The sequence below is a fragment of the Siphateles boraxobius genome, unplaced genomic scaffold (assembly GCF_051911475.1).
Source record: "Siphateles boraxobius isolate OS27281-9 unplaced genomic scaffold, OSU_SipBor_1 24, whole genome shotgun sequence".
NCBI classification, from domain to species: Eukaryota; Metazoa; Chordata; class Actinopteri; order Cypriniformes; family Leuciscidae; genus Siphateles; species Siphateles boraxobius.
In genome coordinates, this window is record NW_027508855.1 from 9,773,246 (window position 1) to 9,790,597 (window position 17,352).

At 36.4% G+C, this 17,352-nt stretch overlaps 1 protein-coding gene across 45 annotated transcripts in view; it reads left to right on the forward strand.

Annotated features, from left to right (window-relative positions):
• The window catches only part of camk2b1 (calcium/calmodulin-dependent protein kinase (CaM kinase) II beta 1), a 68,778-nt gene that overhangs the window by 8,426 nt on the left and 43,000 nt on the right, over positions 1 to 17,352 (forward strand). For 26 of the 45 annotated variants that reach the window (XM_077241298.1, XM_077241274.1, XM_077241306.1 and 23 more), the window contains exons 3-6: positions 334 to 393; positions 514 to 568; positions 3,145 to 3,210; positions 17,116 to 17,188. In XM_077241298.1, coding sequence (XP_077097413.1) covers positions 334 to 393; positions 514 to 568; positions 3,145 to 3,210; positions 17,116 to 17,188 — 254 coding nt within the window. Of the gene's footprint in view, positions 1 to 333; positions 394 to 513; positions 569 to 3,144; positions 3,211 to 12,700; positions 12,774 to 17,115; positions 17,189 to 17,352 lie in introns of those variants that run through there. The other 19 variants (XM_077241284.1, XM_077241273.1, XM_077241271.1 and 16 more) reach the window with 3 other exon arrangements.

The window sequence follows — 17,352 nt, forward strand, 5'->3', positions numbered from 1 at the left end:
CTTATTTTTAGATTTAGGTTAGATTTTACAGATCTCAAAATAAATATCTGTTTAAAACAAAATAAAAAATGTAAAAGTGAATTTAGGAATTAAAAAATATTTGTGTATATATATATTTTTTTTTACACAAAAAAATTTGTTGTCTTTTTTTATATTTTAGTATATGCAGCTATGACATATAAATAAGTATAAAATAAGGCTTATCAGTATCTGCCAGCATTTCACTATTAGTGCATCCTTACTGGGCTGTTTCTTTACAGCTAATATCACACTGTTCAGTGTTTTATCATTTCTGCTCAACACTTCCTGTGTGCTTCTGTCTTTGACCCTCAGACCATCAGAAGCTCGAACGAGAAGCTCGAATCTGTCGTCTGCTGAAACACTCCAATATCGGTGAGCTTTTTACCCTCTCCAATTATAACCAAAAAAATGTATATTATATAGGTGGATGTTGTGTGATTTATTTCCCTAAAGCCACATAAACCTAATTTCCCTTCTCTTTTTCTGTTTTAGTTCGTCTGCATGACAGTATATCAGAGGAGGGCTTCCACTACCTACTGTTTGATTTGTAAGTGTCAGTATACTTCCTTTCAGAATATTCCTCCGTTTCCCGTCATCAAATGAGCTTTGACGTGAGGAACAGCGCATCTTAAAATGAGTCATCCCTCAAATGCTATGTGCCTCTGAAGCCTTTTATTCTGTTTTTCTGCACTGTTAAAAGGATAATTCACGCAAAAATAAAAAAATGCTGTCATCATCTGCTCACGCTCACGACACTTTATGAATGCAAAAGGAGTACTTCTGCCTTCGTCACGTTGGAACATTGGATCATATTTATGAGATGAGCACACATGCACCCCACAAATTGTTATTGATCATAGTAAGTTGTTAAAATTGACAAACGCATTCATTTTATGACCAGAATTGCTTGAATGTACATCACGTTGTAATTATGATTTTTCAAAATCGTAAGTAGGAGCTTCCAAAGAGGAGTTTCTGCTGTTCTGATGAAAGTGGATAGTAACTAGTGTCTGTCAAACTCCTAAAAGGAACATAAAGTTGTACCTTCAGTATGACATGTTCTGCAGTTTCATTTCAGTATTATTTACAGTATATACTGTAGTATAGTATTTACTAATATTTTGAATTAGCTTTTGCATTTTTATATGTTTACTTTTAATTTTCAGCGTTAGTTTTACTTTAGGTTTGATTTAATTTCATTTTAGCTTTTCATCTTAAATTTAAGCCGCGTTTCCACCCAAATTACCCGGAGCAATTTGTCCCTGGAAATTGTTTACCCCAGACCTGTTGCTGTCTGCGTTTCCATCACGGTCTAAAGTACCGTGAAGAATAGGCAAATTAGTCCAGTGACATAGGACTGTGCGCGACTTTCCAGTTCCTGCTGGATCTCGTCCTCCGCTTAATTAAGCCTGAACCTCATCGTCGGTCCAGTGGTCGTATTTTTTCAACTCCATTGTTGATTTGAATAGCAAACAACTCTTACTGCACGCACAGCAACAGACTTTTAAAAATGGTGCTTGAAATAAAATGCTTCATGAACTCAACCAATCAGCATGTTAAGCGCCCAAGTCCAACCCCCAAAAGTTCCTGAACTTTGAAAAAGTACTACCTCGATAATGTAGACCCTGGTCCCTGCGGTCGAAACAAATCGGGTACCACCCCTCTAGTAGTCTCTAGTAGTTCCTGCGGTGGAAACGTGCCTTTATTTGTTTCAGTTAGTTACCAAGGCTTCTTTTCTGATATTTTTTAAAAAAAACTATTCCAGCTTTATTTCAGGTACCAAAAACTTTTTATATTTTGAGTTGTTTTAGTTAACAATAGCAACACTTGTGTTCTGTATCTCAAGTCTTCAAAAGCCATATTTTTTCATGAACTATCCATTTAAGAATACCGGTACATGGGCTTCATGAGCTGTAATTTGCAACAAGTAAACTGAAACATGTTGATAATACACGTAATAAGGAGAATACTGTATATTATTATGAGATGCACCGATACTAAATTTCTCTGCCGATACCAATAGGCGATTATTCAGAATTATATCTGCCGCTACCGTTATAGTGATAGTTCGGTTTTCTTAAGGGAACCCTCTAATTAGGTACATTACTATAATATTACAGGTTAAAATTAACAGAGCTATTATATTCAACAGCTATTTATTTTCAGATATAATTACACTCAAATAAAACTGCAATGTTTGTATACAACAAACTCATAAACATTTGCCTTTTGGCATACTTGGTGTAAATAAGCTCCTCTCTAGGGTTTTTATAGCTAACTGAAGAACTGTGAAAATTGGCTAGCTTTCCTGAGGTAAATGCAACGTTAAGTGACATATTGTTCACAAACCGTTTAATCGACGTCTTTCCGCTGTTGAAACACTGATTGAGTGATTATGAGACATGATTCATTTCGGTAAGTTGTGATTTATCTTTCAACATACCTTTTGATGTTCATGCATGTTTTTTCATGCTATTATTGTATTAAAGTTGAAAAAAGACACTTTGTTTGAATGAAGAAATGTTTGAATTTTGTGATAAAATGGACAGAATTTGAAAGCTGAGGCTTTGTTTCTTATCAAAGTAACAAAGCTCTTTTGATTACTGGATAGGAGATGCGCTACAAAAAATGTTAGGTGTAGGGATAAACCACGGACCTGGCATCTTGGCTTGAATTATATAGGGGATTTATAGGGTCAAATAGATTCTACTTTGACATATTTTTTAACAGTTATTGTCCTGTTAACTTTGACACTATGAGTTGCAGTCAGTTGCACAGTTTTGATAAATATGCAATAATCGGCCACGATCTTCGGCTGTTGTTATACAGTCGGCCAATGACGATAGTGAAAATCGGTTTCGGCCAATACATCGGTGCATTTTTAATTATTATGCATTATAAAGTTTTAAATCTTTAATCTTTATATTAACCGTGTAGTGATATCAGATGGGCTATAATCAAAAACATTCCATAACTCCCCAAAATCATGCCGTCTTTCCTGAGAATTTTCGCATTGGATTCTCGTCTCCATGGAAACTGAGCTTGAGGTGGAGACTTGCACTAGAACAGGAATTCTGTTTGAATTAGCAAATAGCCAGGGTGAACTTGTTACCTGTGTTTTAGGGTGACTGGAGGTGAACTGTTTGAGGACATTGTAGCCAGAGAGTACTACAGTGAAGCAGATGCCAGGTAAGAATGCTTTTCTTAATGTTTTCCTCTCTTCTTCCATTTCTTCTCTCTCATTGGCCCTAGCTTGTTGCACCCGGCACCACCACATACACGTTCACTGTTAATTTGCTTTGCATTTGGAGATGCTATTTGAAATGCCATCTTCCACAGTGCAACACACAGATCTTGCTCTTTTTACAGCACACACAATCTAGGGTGAAATGTGGCCTTTAGCCTAAAAAGGTGGCAAGACAGAACTGCACACTAACATTGAGGGAATTAAGGGTGCTTTCACATCTGTAGTTCAGTTCATTTGGTCCGGACAAAGGGCATTGTAGCATTTTTCAGGCGGTTTGGTTCCTTTCCACAACAAACTGATTGTTCTGGCCCGAAATGCAGTCACGTGACAACATCCACATCACTCCTTGGCTAGATGTGTCTTTAACGTATTTCCATAACTGCCCTTCGAATGGTCAAAATTAACGTGCAGGAATATTCCAACAGAACTCCCGGAAGTAAACAAAGTGGACAGACAACACGCTGCTTTTTACTATGGAGAGTTGTTTACTAAACAAAGCGAAGATTTCGCTGTTCTTGTGAGTTTTTGAAAGTTGGGACCTACTATGGTCATCTGACCAAATTTCTATGAGGCTCCGCACCTCCTCACAACTCCAAGTTTGTCCGCGAGCTGCCATGCTAAAAGTGCAAACTGTCAAGAAACATTAGTCCTCATCCCATAATCCACAGCGCAGCTGGTTTAGTCCAAAAATGCACAGTTCTTTAGCAGTTGGGTCTGTTCGAGGTCAGATCACGTTCTCACCATAAACGAACCGCTCCAGAGTTAATTTGAAAGCACACCGTACGCTTGTGTGGTCCGCTTTTGGTGCGCACCCAAGTGCTATTGCTGCATTCACACCTGCCCAAACGAACCGCATCAAGGGGGACAACAAACTCTAGTGCAATTCAACCGAACTAAATGAGGCAGGTGTGAAAGCACCCTAACGGTATGCTGTTGTGTGTAGGTGCTTCATGTGTATGGAACCAAGGACCAAACCTGCAGAGGACCAAAAATGAATAAATAACCAAATAAATTAAAAAAAAAAAACTAAAATAAATGACTATTTATACTTTTATTTCCTTATTAATGAATAATTATATTTTTTTCCACATTTATTTAATTTTTTCATTTATTTATTTATGCATTTGTGACCAGTCACGGAAACTAGGGACACAAGTCGGTTCTGGGGCATTTTGAGTTATTCATAGATTCTGAGAGTGTAATATCCAAGCTTTCCAACGATGTGTAACATGTGGAAATCTGATAATATTTGGAGAAGTTGTGGCCATTTTAAAGTAGGCACTTAAAAAAGCTCAAAGAGGAGAAAACGAGCTAAAGATTGTGCAGTTCTCACCTGTCTCTGCTGCTGGGGGTGACAATAGGGCTCATTTACATCTCATTTAGATAAGCCATACCCCCTGTAAAGCTCCTCCATGTGCTTTACAGCTTTTTTTACACTTCGAATGAGTGCACTTCTGCCGCACTAGGCGAAAAACAATTGTGCTGCCCCTCTATTTGCAACGTACCAGCAACAACACACAAAGACCAATAATGCCATATAGCCTGCATATAACGCGAAACCAGCAACAACACATAAAGACCAATATGCCATATACATATAACGCAAAACCAGCAACAACACACAAAGACCAATATGCCATATAGCCTGCATATAACGCAAAACCAGCAACAACACACAAAGGCCAATATGCCATATACATACAGTATAACGCAAAACCAGCAACAACACACAAAGACCAATATGCCATATACATATAACGCAAAACCAACAACAACAAACAAAGACCAATAAGCCATAGGCCTACATATCTATAGCGCAAATAGTACGCAACGCTCGTGTGCCCAAAATGTCAACAATATTAAAGTTTATGTAGGAGGCAAATGCCTGCTGGCATTTTTCTTTAAGCAGTCATTTCTGCAATTTTCCAAATAATCACATTTCACCTCCTCAAATTACTGTTGCAAATCTCTTTACACCACTTTCTTATGTGCGTATACACACACAAATGAAATGTCCGCAAGCACATTATATCATCAGCAGGTTCAGCATCTTAAATAACGACTAAAGAGCAAATGAAGCTTAACTTACATTTCAGAAACACGCACGGCAGGCCTTCATCGCAGCAGCAAAGGTCTTAACTGCATCCTCTATTTCGATTCTCCGTCACATATGAAACAGCCAGCCACCGCTGTCAGCGAGCCGAGCCGCCGTATTGAAGCACTGAGGGCGAGCGCGCTGCGCCCATACCTCCGGTTCAGTTTCCCGAGCCCACGAAGTGCGGCGAAAACATTTTCGGTGTAACTGCCAGACGGTTCATCTCGTCTGCGACAATCTTTGCGGCATCCATCTTCATTGAATTTTGATATCAGAGAGAGCTGGCCAGAGCACAGCATAATAAGTAGCCATGTGGTTGACTTGGAGGGCGGGGGCAAAAGCGCCGGGTTATTCAGTATGGAAATACACACAGACAATGACACGCCACGCCCCTACTGCATGCTAGAATCTCCGAAGACAAGCCGATTTCAACCTCAAAATGTAAGCTTTTAAATATACCAATACTGCTATCTCAAACATGGAGAGGCTTCTTCGTGATTTCAATTAACAGATTCTCCAAAAAATTGAAAATCACCAATTTTGAAAAAAAACTCTTCTTTCTCATTTTGCTCGAAAGTTGTGCTGCCGACTTGTGTCCCTGGTTTCTGTGACGGGTCACATTTATTTATTTCCACTTTTATTTATTTTCACATTTATTTATGTATATGTGTATTTATGTCTACATTTATGTATTTATACATTTATTGCTCTGTATGCTAATGAGGGGGGCGTGTTTTACTTCAGACATAGCAGTCGAGCTCAGAGTGGCAGTGCTGAAGCATTGAGGCCACAGGGACACCTTGTGGTGTGACCAAACAATACGTGACTTTACAGGTCACACAGGAAATAAATGACTTAGAGATGGGCAATATGGCCAAAATCTTATATCACGGTTTATGTCCTTTAATATCACCCTAACTCTATGTAGCTATGTAGGTTTACCATACATAGGCCTACTCTTTATTCCGGACATGGCCGTAAAACATCAGCAGGTCGGGATGTCTAAAATATCTGGGCACACATGAACAGAATCCGATGATAACAGACACTTTGACATGGAAGCGCGTCAAATTATCCACTATTAACCACATTTTATTCCATGCATTGTAGATCCGTACACAGAAGCTAACTGCATTTTAAGTCTATTTGAATGAATCGTCTGAATTAATGATTGAACTCACTCGTTAAGATGGTGGCTTGGCACCACCTACTGGCTGTATTAGCTTCATATTGAAACGGATAATTTCATCGATTCTATCATTTCATATTTCAATATTCAAAATGTTATATTAAATTAATCTCATAACATTATTTATGCAATTGTAATTGCAGTTTAAATGCATCCATGGCTCCTCTGCATTAACATTCTGTGTAAATAATATCTAATGCCATTCAGAGTCTGCGTCTGCACGTCCCACATCTTCCTCATGCGAAGATGGATTTTGTTGAAACTGATTTTATTTTACTGGTAACAGCCCTATAGTAGTGCCTTATTAACTGAATTGATCAGTTAAACTTAAGAACTTATAGGCTGCTACATGATGATGCATATAGCCTACTATTTAATAAGGTTTTAAAAAATGCCCCAGGAAATCAATTTATAGTGGAAATATCACCTCTTTATGGAAAAGTTTGTTGCCGTCAACAGTAGCCGCGTTTCCATTACAGATTTGCGGAAAACTTTTGCTATTTTTTCTAAATGTCGATAAAAAACTATTGCGAAATGACGGCGTTTCCTAACCGATGTTATGCGACTAAAACGTAATATTTTCTTCATTACAAAAATCATGGCGACGGATGTTGGTAGGTTTACGTATATATCAGCCACTGCACTGGAAGGAGACATGTGTGTTATCAAGCATTGCATTAATAAGGAAAGACCCTGATACTGTGAGCGGCTCATATGAGGAGTTTCTGGTGTTTCTCCCTCATTTCTGCTTCAAGCTTGTGATTTCTTTGAGGTTTGAATCCAGTATTCCTGTAATTCTTTTGCCTTTTATGAATTTAATAAAGAACTCTCTCTCGTCTTCTGTCCAAACACACCGCGTCAGCTACGTCAGGTTACTGTAAATGTGCACAAACTCTTTCCATTGCAGTTTTGCGAAATATTTATTTTTCGAATTGCCCAATTAACCTCCTCATGCGAGCGTAAAACTTTTTTGCGATAAATGGGAATTTTTGTGAAATTTGTGAAGTTTCCATTGCCCGTATTTTCAATTCGCAATTTCAATTTGCAGTTAGCATCTGTGTACGGATCTACAATGCATGGCATATATTGCATGGCATATAAATAGATGGAGACATAAATACATATATACATAAATAAATGTGACAGTAAATAAAAGTGGAAATAAATAAATGCATAAATAAATAAATGAAAAAATAAATAAATGTGGGAAAAAATATAATTATACATAAATAAGGAAACAAAAGTTTAAATAGGAAATTTTTTACATTTATTTGCATATATTTATTTGTTTATTTATTTATTCATTTATTCATTTTTAATTTCTGCAGGTTTGGTTCTCCATACATGTGAACTATATAAAGTGCCTTTGTTCAACACTCTAGAACCGTTGTTGTTGAACTCTAGAAAGAGTGTTGTTGTTGTGTGTTTTGTCTAGATATGTCTTTTTCCACTGATCTATCTCTGTCCTTTAATCATGCATTATGTCTCTCTCCTTCTCATACACACGCACCTGCACAAACAAACACAGACACAGCCTTTCTGCTGGCCATTTTTTGGCTATCCTCTACAGATCCCTTTCCACAGTGTGTGAGTGTGTGGTTGTGTGCTATTTACCAGGGTTTGCTGTATGTAGTTAAAGGTGTTAGTCCTGAGCATTATCACCTCTGTGGTGGAGCCCGTATCCAATTCATGCTGACTTCCTTGTGTACATCCTGTAGGTGTGTGTAACACATTCATTTGGGCAGTCTCTTGTTTTTTTTTCGTTTGTTTTTTTACCCAGTGCTTGTGCCATGGTATTGTTAGCGTGGTGGATGTGGCATAGCAGTTAAAGCCTAGACTGGTAACTGGTAAAAGTGGTAAAAGTTTAAACCCTGCAAGAGAGGATACATAAACTGCCACTATTTTCCCCTTGACACCAAACCTCAGGTTTCTTTTAGATGTGTGACATTTGTCTAAATGTATAGTTGAGTGTGTATATATATATATATATATATATATAAACATTTCAAAAGCATAACTTACATAAGATAGATAGATAGATAGATAGATAGATAGATAGATAGATAGATAGATAGATGAGTGTGTAAACATAGTATATATTAAAAAAAGTCATCTAAATGTAAGACATGTTTTAAGTCTGCTTTTATTTGATTCAAATACAGTAAAACCTGTAATATTGTGAAATGTTATTACAATTTAAAATAACTTTTTTTAAATATATATTTTAAAGTGTAATTTATTCCTGTGATGGCAAAGCTACATTTTCAGCATCATTACTCCAGTCGTCAGTGTCACATGATCCTTCAGAAATCATTCTAATATGATGATTTGGTGCTTAAGAAACTTTTCTCATTATTATCAATGTTGAAAATAGATGTGCTGCTTAATATTTTGTGGATAATGTGATACATTCAAAACTTTTTTTTTGATGAATAGAAAGTTAAAACAACAACAGCATTCATATGAAATAGTTTTTGTAATGTGAAAGTCTGTCATTTTTGATAAGTTGAATGTGTCCTTGCTGAATAAAAGTATTAAAAGTATGAACCCAAAATTTTGAACAGTTGTGTATATAATAAAAATATAAAAAATATAAAATGCACAACATTAATACTTAAATGACTGTGTAAGTAAAAGCGAATAATTTTTTTTGTAAATGATCTGTCGCCACTATTAAAGTTGAGCAATGTGTATTTGAGCCCATGACCCAGCTGTTAGTTACCACATTACATTTTAGCTGAGCTAAAGGGCAGTTTACGCTTTTAAAGTGTACTTGTATGATGTGTTTACACTGTAATTACTGCAATTACATGTACTATATTGCACAGGGGCTCTTATAATAGGTTTATATAATGCACAGAGAGGCCTCTTGAGATGAAATTATAGGCCGATAACTGTCTGTATGAATCAAGTGCTAGCTTCCATTCCCTAGATATCCTTGTCAAGCAAAGTGCAGGTTATCATAGCACAGTTTTGAGGGTGATATTGCTTTTATACAACTTACATTTTAGACAACATACATCAATAATAATAATAATAATAAACAATAATTATTATTAGGCTATTATTTTATTATTATTATATAAAATAAACAGCATTGTTTTTATATGAAATAATTATTACATTTACACTATCTATTTATAAATATTCATTATTATCTGTTTCTTATTTAAATATTATTTGGTCTGGGAAATTATAATACAAATATTTTTTTACAAAAATGATTATTAGATATATCAGTTAGAAGTGAATTATCATTTACCACATTATAGTGACCACATTTGAAAGTTGTAAAGTTGACAGAGGAAGTAAATGTTTGTAGGAGTGTATGCAGGGAAACATCTCAGCTTCTTCTCTAGTGCTCATCTCCTGCTGACCTGCTTCCAGACACCTTCTGTCTGCCCCTCCTCTTGCTATCTTTCTCTCTTTCCATTCTTTCCATCCTTTCCATCTCTGTTATTCTCTCTTTCACTCTAAACGCCCCTCTTCTGGTGAAGCCCTGCAGTCGTGCGCTACCCCCTGCCTCCTCAGAGAGAGGGAGAAAATTAGGGCTCCAATTAACACACGTAATTAGGGCCTCATTTTTCTCCCCTCCTCCCATTCTCCACCTCTCTCTCTCTCTCTCTCTCTCTCTCTCTCTCTCTCTCTCTCTCTCTCTTTTATTCAGATATTCTAGCTCTTTCATTCTGTGTGTGTGATGGTGTCACTGACACCTTCTCCACTGTGTTTTGGCTCTTGTTGTTGGATGTGTGACAGAAAGTGAGTATGATGCTAATGTGAATGGAAACGGGCCCAAGCTTTAGTGATTTAAATCAGCAAAAGGACTTTACTTATCTCATTTTTATCTCAGTATTCATATTATTGGTCAAGCTAGTCTTTTCAAACATTTGTAGTTTTGCTTACATATATACAGTATATGCATATACAGTATACACACACGCACAGTCTTTGGAATTTAGATTTAAGAATTATATCCTTGCAAAACTGAATACAGAGATTAAGTTGTGTAACAAGATGCTCTTCATTTAAATCCTATGTTTTTGTCATAACTAGGGTTGCAAAGGAGCGGAAAATTTCCGGTAATTTTTTTGGAAACTTTCCAGAAACTTTCCTTGGGAAGTTAAGCTGGAGAATTTTTGAAATATTCCATGTTATAAACTTAATTAGAGTTATGGGAATTAAAGCGAATTAATTGGAAATTTGGGGTAATTTATACAAACTGTCTCATATACAAACACCACACACACACACACACACACACACACACACACACACACACACACACACACACACACACACACACACACACACACACACACACACACACACACTGTTTTTTTCAGCCCACTGTGAAATCTCAATAGTCTAAAGTCCTATATACATAACTGTATATTAAACATAAAATGTTTTCTGATTGGCTGTAATTGTGTTAAATCATGTTGCAGTTTCACATTCAGTGTGGACAGAAAAGAAAAAAAATCACTGGAAACTTTTCACATTGTGCCTAGTAAGGATACATTGTTGGTTGAATTTTGCCCACACACAATTTTTCAGATTTTTTTTTTTTAAATCTATCCGTGTACTTCAGTTACTCCCCTGAGCAGGTGGACATAAACACATACATGAATTATTAAATTGTACATACACATATACATACACACTACAGTTTGGGGGGCAGTGCACATTTCTTTCTTTAAAAAAATTAAAACATTTATTAAACAAGAATCCATTACATTGATCATAAATGACAGTAAAGACATTTAGAACGTTACAAAATATTTGTATTTCAAATAAATGCATTTGCATTTTCAAATAAATGTATTTCAAATAAAACTTTCTATTTATCAAAGAATCCTGGAAAAATATGAACTGTTGATGATAATGCCTACAGAACGACCACTGGCTCTGTACCCCTTTACCAAAAGTCAGACTAATGCGCTAATACTTCAGACTAATGTGCCCTCCAGAAGCTTGAGTTCTGCAAGTGAATGACGCCTCGTGGTGCCATCATCCCAAAGATTCACAACATCACTCTAACAAACCTTCACCTGGACTGATCCCAGCTGGTGGAATGACCTGCCTATCTCAACCCGAGCAGCTTTTAGAGTCTTTAGCTACTTTCATGAAACGGCTAAAGACACATATTTCATCAACACTTGACCTGTTAATATTACCACTTACTATTCTATTATATTTCTATTCTATCTATTTATTTTTTTACTAACTGGGTCTTGTCGTTGCACGTGCATATAGTTTCCCTGTTGTTGGTTTGCTGGCTTCTATTCTTCTCATTTGTACTTTGCTTTGGATAAAAGCGTCTGCTAAATGATTGAATGCAAATATTTCTTGAGCACCAAATCATTAGAATGATTTCTGAAGGATCATGTGACACTGAAGACTAGAGGAATGGTTTCGCCATCACAGGAGTAAATAATATTTTGAAACAGTAAAATTGTTTAAATATTTACTGTATTTTTGATCAAATAAATGCAGCCATGGTGAGCATAAGAGACTTCTTTAAAAAAGAAGAATTTTTTAAATCTGACTGATCACAAACCTATGTATATATTTGTGTGTATGGTGTTTGTTTGTGTAATTGCTCTTCAAAGACGCTATATTGTTGTAAATCCCCACACCAGCATTTATTCTCACATCCTTCAGATTTAACACACACACACACACACACACACACACACACACACACACACACACACACACACACACACACACACACACACACACACACACACACACACACACACACACTACACCTGTTTCTCCTCACCTCCCTTCTCCTACTCTCTCTTTCTTTCTCTCTCTGATCTTGTTCTTGTTGTTGACAGTTATGTGTCTCATGTCTAAATGGTTTTGTCTCTTCACTTCCATCATTCACTTCCCTCTCTCCTTTTAATCCCTCTCTTCCCACTCCTGTTTACGTCACTCGTCCCATCTCTTGTATATCGATCATTCAACCCGTCACCTTGTTTTCTTCTATCATCTCTGCTCCTTTTGTTCTATGCACTGCCATCGCTTCATCAATCGTTTGATTTCACTCTATCCATCCTCACACCCCCCCCCCCCCCCCCCACCTCTCATTCCCTCCCTCTCCCCACTCTCCTTTTTCTTTTCTTCCGTTTTGTCTTCACAGTCACTGTATCCATCAGATTCTAGACAGTGTCCATCATATTCACCAACATGACATAGTGCACAGGGACCTGAAGGTCAGTATGTAGCTCACACACTGCCTGTATATGGCCCGTGTGTTTGTTCCTGCTTGCTCCTGTCTGTGTGTCTGTAGTTGTAGCCTGTCTCTTGTCTGTCTGTCTGTCTGTCTGTCTATCTGTTTGTCTGTGTATGGCATCATGGGCTTCCCCTAATCCATTGACTGCCTTCCGAAACCTCCCAGTCCTTACTTCTTGCGCTTGATCTTTAGCTTGATGCTGTTGTTTAGATGATCAGAACTCTTAAGGTGTCATGGTTTTTTTTTTTTTTTACCTATGAAGTTTTTAGTTATTTGTTTTTGTTTCTTTGCTCCTCAACTATTAAATGGATAGCCCAAAAATACAAATTCTGTCATCATTTACTCGCCCTTATGTTGGTCCAAACCTGTATGCATTTCTTTGCATGTCCACAGAAGAAAGTAAGTCAAACAAATTTGGAAGGACATAAGGGTGAGTAAATGATAACAGAACTATCCCTTAAATTATGTTTCAATTCTGAAATGGTGTATTTAAAGTTTCATAGTGGTTCTTTGTATAAACATCCTTAAATCACTGTATGTTATAATATTTGTTATGTACCATGCTTTCTGTGTCAAGATTGAGGTCTTGAAATCAGTTTTATTTTTTTTCTAAATTTCATTTTATTTTTTCTGTGTTTTTGTTTTCATTTTTCTGTATTCCATTATAATGGTTTGATTTCATTTTATACAAACAAAAAAATAAGTGTAATCAACGTAATTCATAAAACAATTAACAATTTATTAATTTATTACATTTTTAAGAATGATAATGTCCTATGAAATGTTTTTGTCTGTTGTAATTTTCTGGATTCTGTGTTTTATGATTTAATACCAATTTATTAAAAAAGGTTATAATCAAATGAATGTAATGAACAATTCCTTCCATATTTTTTGGCAAAATAAGCGCTGCACAACAGAGGTTTAGTGTTTAAATTAAAACATTGAAAATGGTGTGATATTCCTTAAAACTGTGTACAAGAACTAGACGAAACTGCACCATACCGTTTATTCACAGAGACACGCAGAACATGCAGATTTCGGATGGCTTTTTGCTATTTAATATTCACAGACACTAGTCAACATTGTGATTTGATTAAGTGTACAGCCCTACTTCTGATTTATTCTTTTTTTTTTTTCAAATTCCATGACATTCCATGTGATACATTAAATTACATTTTTATGACTGGACATATTTTGTGATTCCATCCTCGTTTTCCACATCGCAGAAATCATAGGGTCCTAGTCATATTATAGCAGCTGATCTTGTTTTATTGTCACAGTAGTATCCCAGAGTTCAGTTTCAGTAGTCTTTTTAGTACATGAATGATGAACAGCATCATGAACTACCAGTCATTCTCTTACTTGAAACAATGCTAGGTTTTAATGAATTTTTGCAAATATCGTTTTTTTTTAGATTTGTTATTTTGCTTCTCAGTGTAGATTCTTGCAAAAAAAAGTTAGCCGTTTAAATTGCTTCTCTAGCTTATGAAGCGTGGGAGAAGAGACTCAAATACTGTAATGTTGATGTTAGTACAGGAAATAAAGCTAATATTAGAAAGGGCAGCACAATGAGTTTCAGTACATTTTTAGGCGTTTTAATGTCCACAGCAGTTCTTTCGAGTGGAGATTTTTTGCTGAAATACAGTGACACTTCCTATCTCACCCCTTCACACACACACTCACACACACATCTTCTCTTGCAGACCAGCTATGATCAGCAGCTGACACTGGGGGTGGTGTTAAGACACACACACACACACACACACACACACACACACACACACACACACACACACACACACACACACACACACACACACACACACACACACACACACACACACACACACATACACACTATGATGAATGCACACATATATGGATATTTAACATATCCATATATGCGCTCATACGTTTAAAGGCAGAGTAAACAGACAGATTCACTCTCAGAAATGATTTTTCAGAGACATTCTGTCTTACACTTGCCGTGACCATATGTCATGCTCCGTGGTCTTTTAATGGGAGACATTTAGAAAGCAAATGCAGCACTTTAATTTACAGCCCTGAACTTTACTGCCATGCCAGAAAACTCACGCAGTGCATGGATAATAATAATCACAGCTATAACTTTATTTATGCAGCACTGACCCTATCAGAAATGCATCTCAAAGTGCTGTATTAAAGATTAAATGTGGTCATTAAGAATAGATTGCTTTAAATAGTTTTATGTAATTCTAATCATTTATACTGTTTTGCCTTTGTAGGGCAGAACAGAATGACAAAATCATCTTCGAGTGTGTTTTTAATTTTAATGTATTGCAGTCTTTTTAAGTTTGATGGTAAATTTGCTAATCATTTTAGATAAAAGGGTCTAGTTAATACTCATTGGAAAGCTTGAATCCAAGAGAAAAAAATATTTCTAATAGTCTTAGAGCTTTGATGACTTTTAAGTGGAACAAACTCTGAAGCCAGACTGCAAAATATTTGACATCTTAATATAGCGATTTGACCTTTTCTTTAGATTTCTTAAGATAAAAGAAAAATCTCTATATAAATTTGCTTCTCATGCGAACGTTGACATTAATTAGCTGAAAGGCATTACATTTTTCAGAAAATAATAATAATAAAAATTCTATTGAAATAATTGTATTGATGTGTATTGATGCTTGGTAATACACAATCTTTCAAAAGTTTGGGATCAGATTCTTGATTTTTTTTTGAAAGAAGTCTTTTATGCTCACCTAGGCTGCATTTAGTTGATCAAAAATACAGAAAACATGAATACTGTGAAATATTATTGCCATTTAAAATAAGTTTTTAAATCCTATTATATTTCTAAATGTAATTTATTCCTGTGATGACAAAGCTGAATTTTCAGCAGCCATGACTTTTGTCAGGGTTATTTGATGTATAAACAAATGATTTGAAATACAAATATTTTGTAACCTTATAAATTACTTTACTGTCAATTTCGAACAATTTAATGTGTCCTTGTTGAAACATTTATGTATTTTAATTTATTTTAAAAAATAACTGACTCTAATCTTTTAAATGCTAGTGTAAGTAAATTTGTAGCTTTAGTTAATGTCATTCACAGTTGCCCCATATCATATGACCTTCAAACACGCACTGCTTTCTCTCACTTTAGCTTGCAAACCCTCTTACTGTTCACCCTCCATGTGCTGTGTGATTCCAGAACAGCTATAACACTCCCATCTTAGGGATTTTTCTTCCAGCATTGAAAGATTGGACTCAAGGCATGTGCTGTTTATTGGAATAGCTTTGACCTAGAGAGCCATTTAAAATATACATAATTGATTTAGCCTTTTCCTCTACCACCCGACCTCAGTGACCCTGTCGGATCTGGGTTTGGGCTGTTAAATACCAAAACCATCATTCCTGAGGTGTCGCCCAGGCAGGCGTAGGCTGTACCTGTGCATAGAAACATGTAGGGGTCTCTTGGCAACCAGCACACGTGTGTGTGTGTGTGTGTGTGTGTGTGTGTGTGTGTGTGTGTGTGTGTGTGTGTGTTGCTGATATCCTACACTTCTTAACACACACACATTACACTCTCATGTCACTATATTTTTTATCAAAGACTGCATAGATATACAGCTGTGCTACTCTGTATGATTTACCTTACAAAGGTTTAATTTCTAAGAGCCTCTTTTACGGCCCTATAGGGAGAAAGAGAAGAGTAGAGCTGCACGCACCAATTAGCAGAATCCAGTGGGTATAGAAATCTGCTGCAATGTTGTAATTAAATGGACTTGTAATTGAAAAAAATGCATCCTTGCTGAATAAAATTATTCATTTCTTTAAAAGAAGTTTCCGAACGTTTGAATGATAGTGTATGAAAATGCCGTTTTGTTGTATTTTTGGCTTTTTTGAATGAACGTTCTTGAGAATATATTTTTTCCCTTTTTTAAACTAAAAATGAAAGATGTTCAAGGTATATAGTTGGCTGGCTGGAAAAGCAATAGGAAACTTCTTTCATGAACTTTTTGCAGTGATTTAATAGAACAGGTCCTACATATGTTGACAAAAGAAATATTCTTGAACTCTCAAAAGGCACAAAGCATTGCTTCCATGTCTTAATTGTAGTTATATCGCAATTGTATTATATATATATAACATAGATAACTTAAGTTTTCACCTCTGGCTTGTATTTAGCTACCTGGAGGCAAGGCTTGAGTCTAGGGAGATGCCCTGCCCCCTTCCATTTACATTTTTACCTGCCCCAAATCCCCCTCGCCCCTGGCCTGTGCACGGGACTGTAGCGCTGCTCAGACTAACCTCCGCCCCCTGCTGTTTGCATGCAGTCACTGCATCCAGCAGATCCTGGAGGCGGTGCTTCACTGCCATCAAATGGGCGTGGTGCACCGAGACCTGAAGGTAAGTGCCGATTGTGATGTCATTGCTGTCCTTCAAGTACGTGACTGTGCATGTGCTCATAAAAGATGGTATGTACTGTAGAAATCTGTGCCTATCGCTGTGTTGATTTGAAGATGACTGACGTAATTGCTAATAGCAGCTTTTGGTCTCTCTGTGAAAATGAT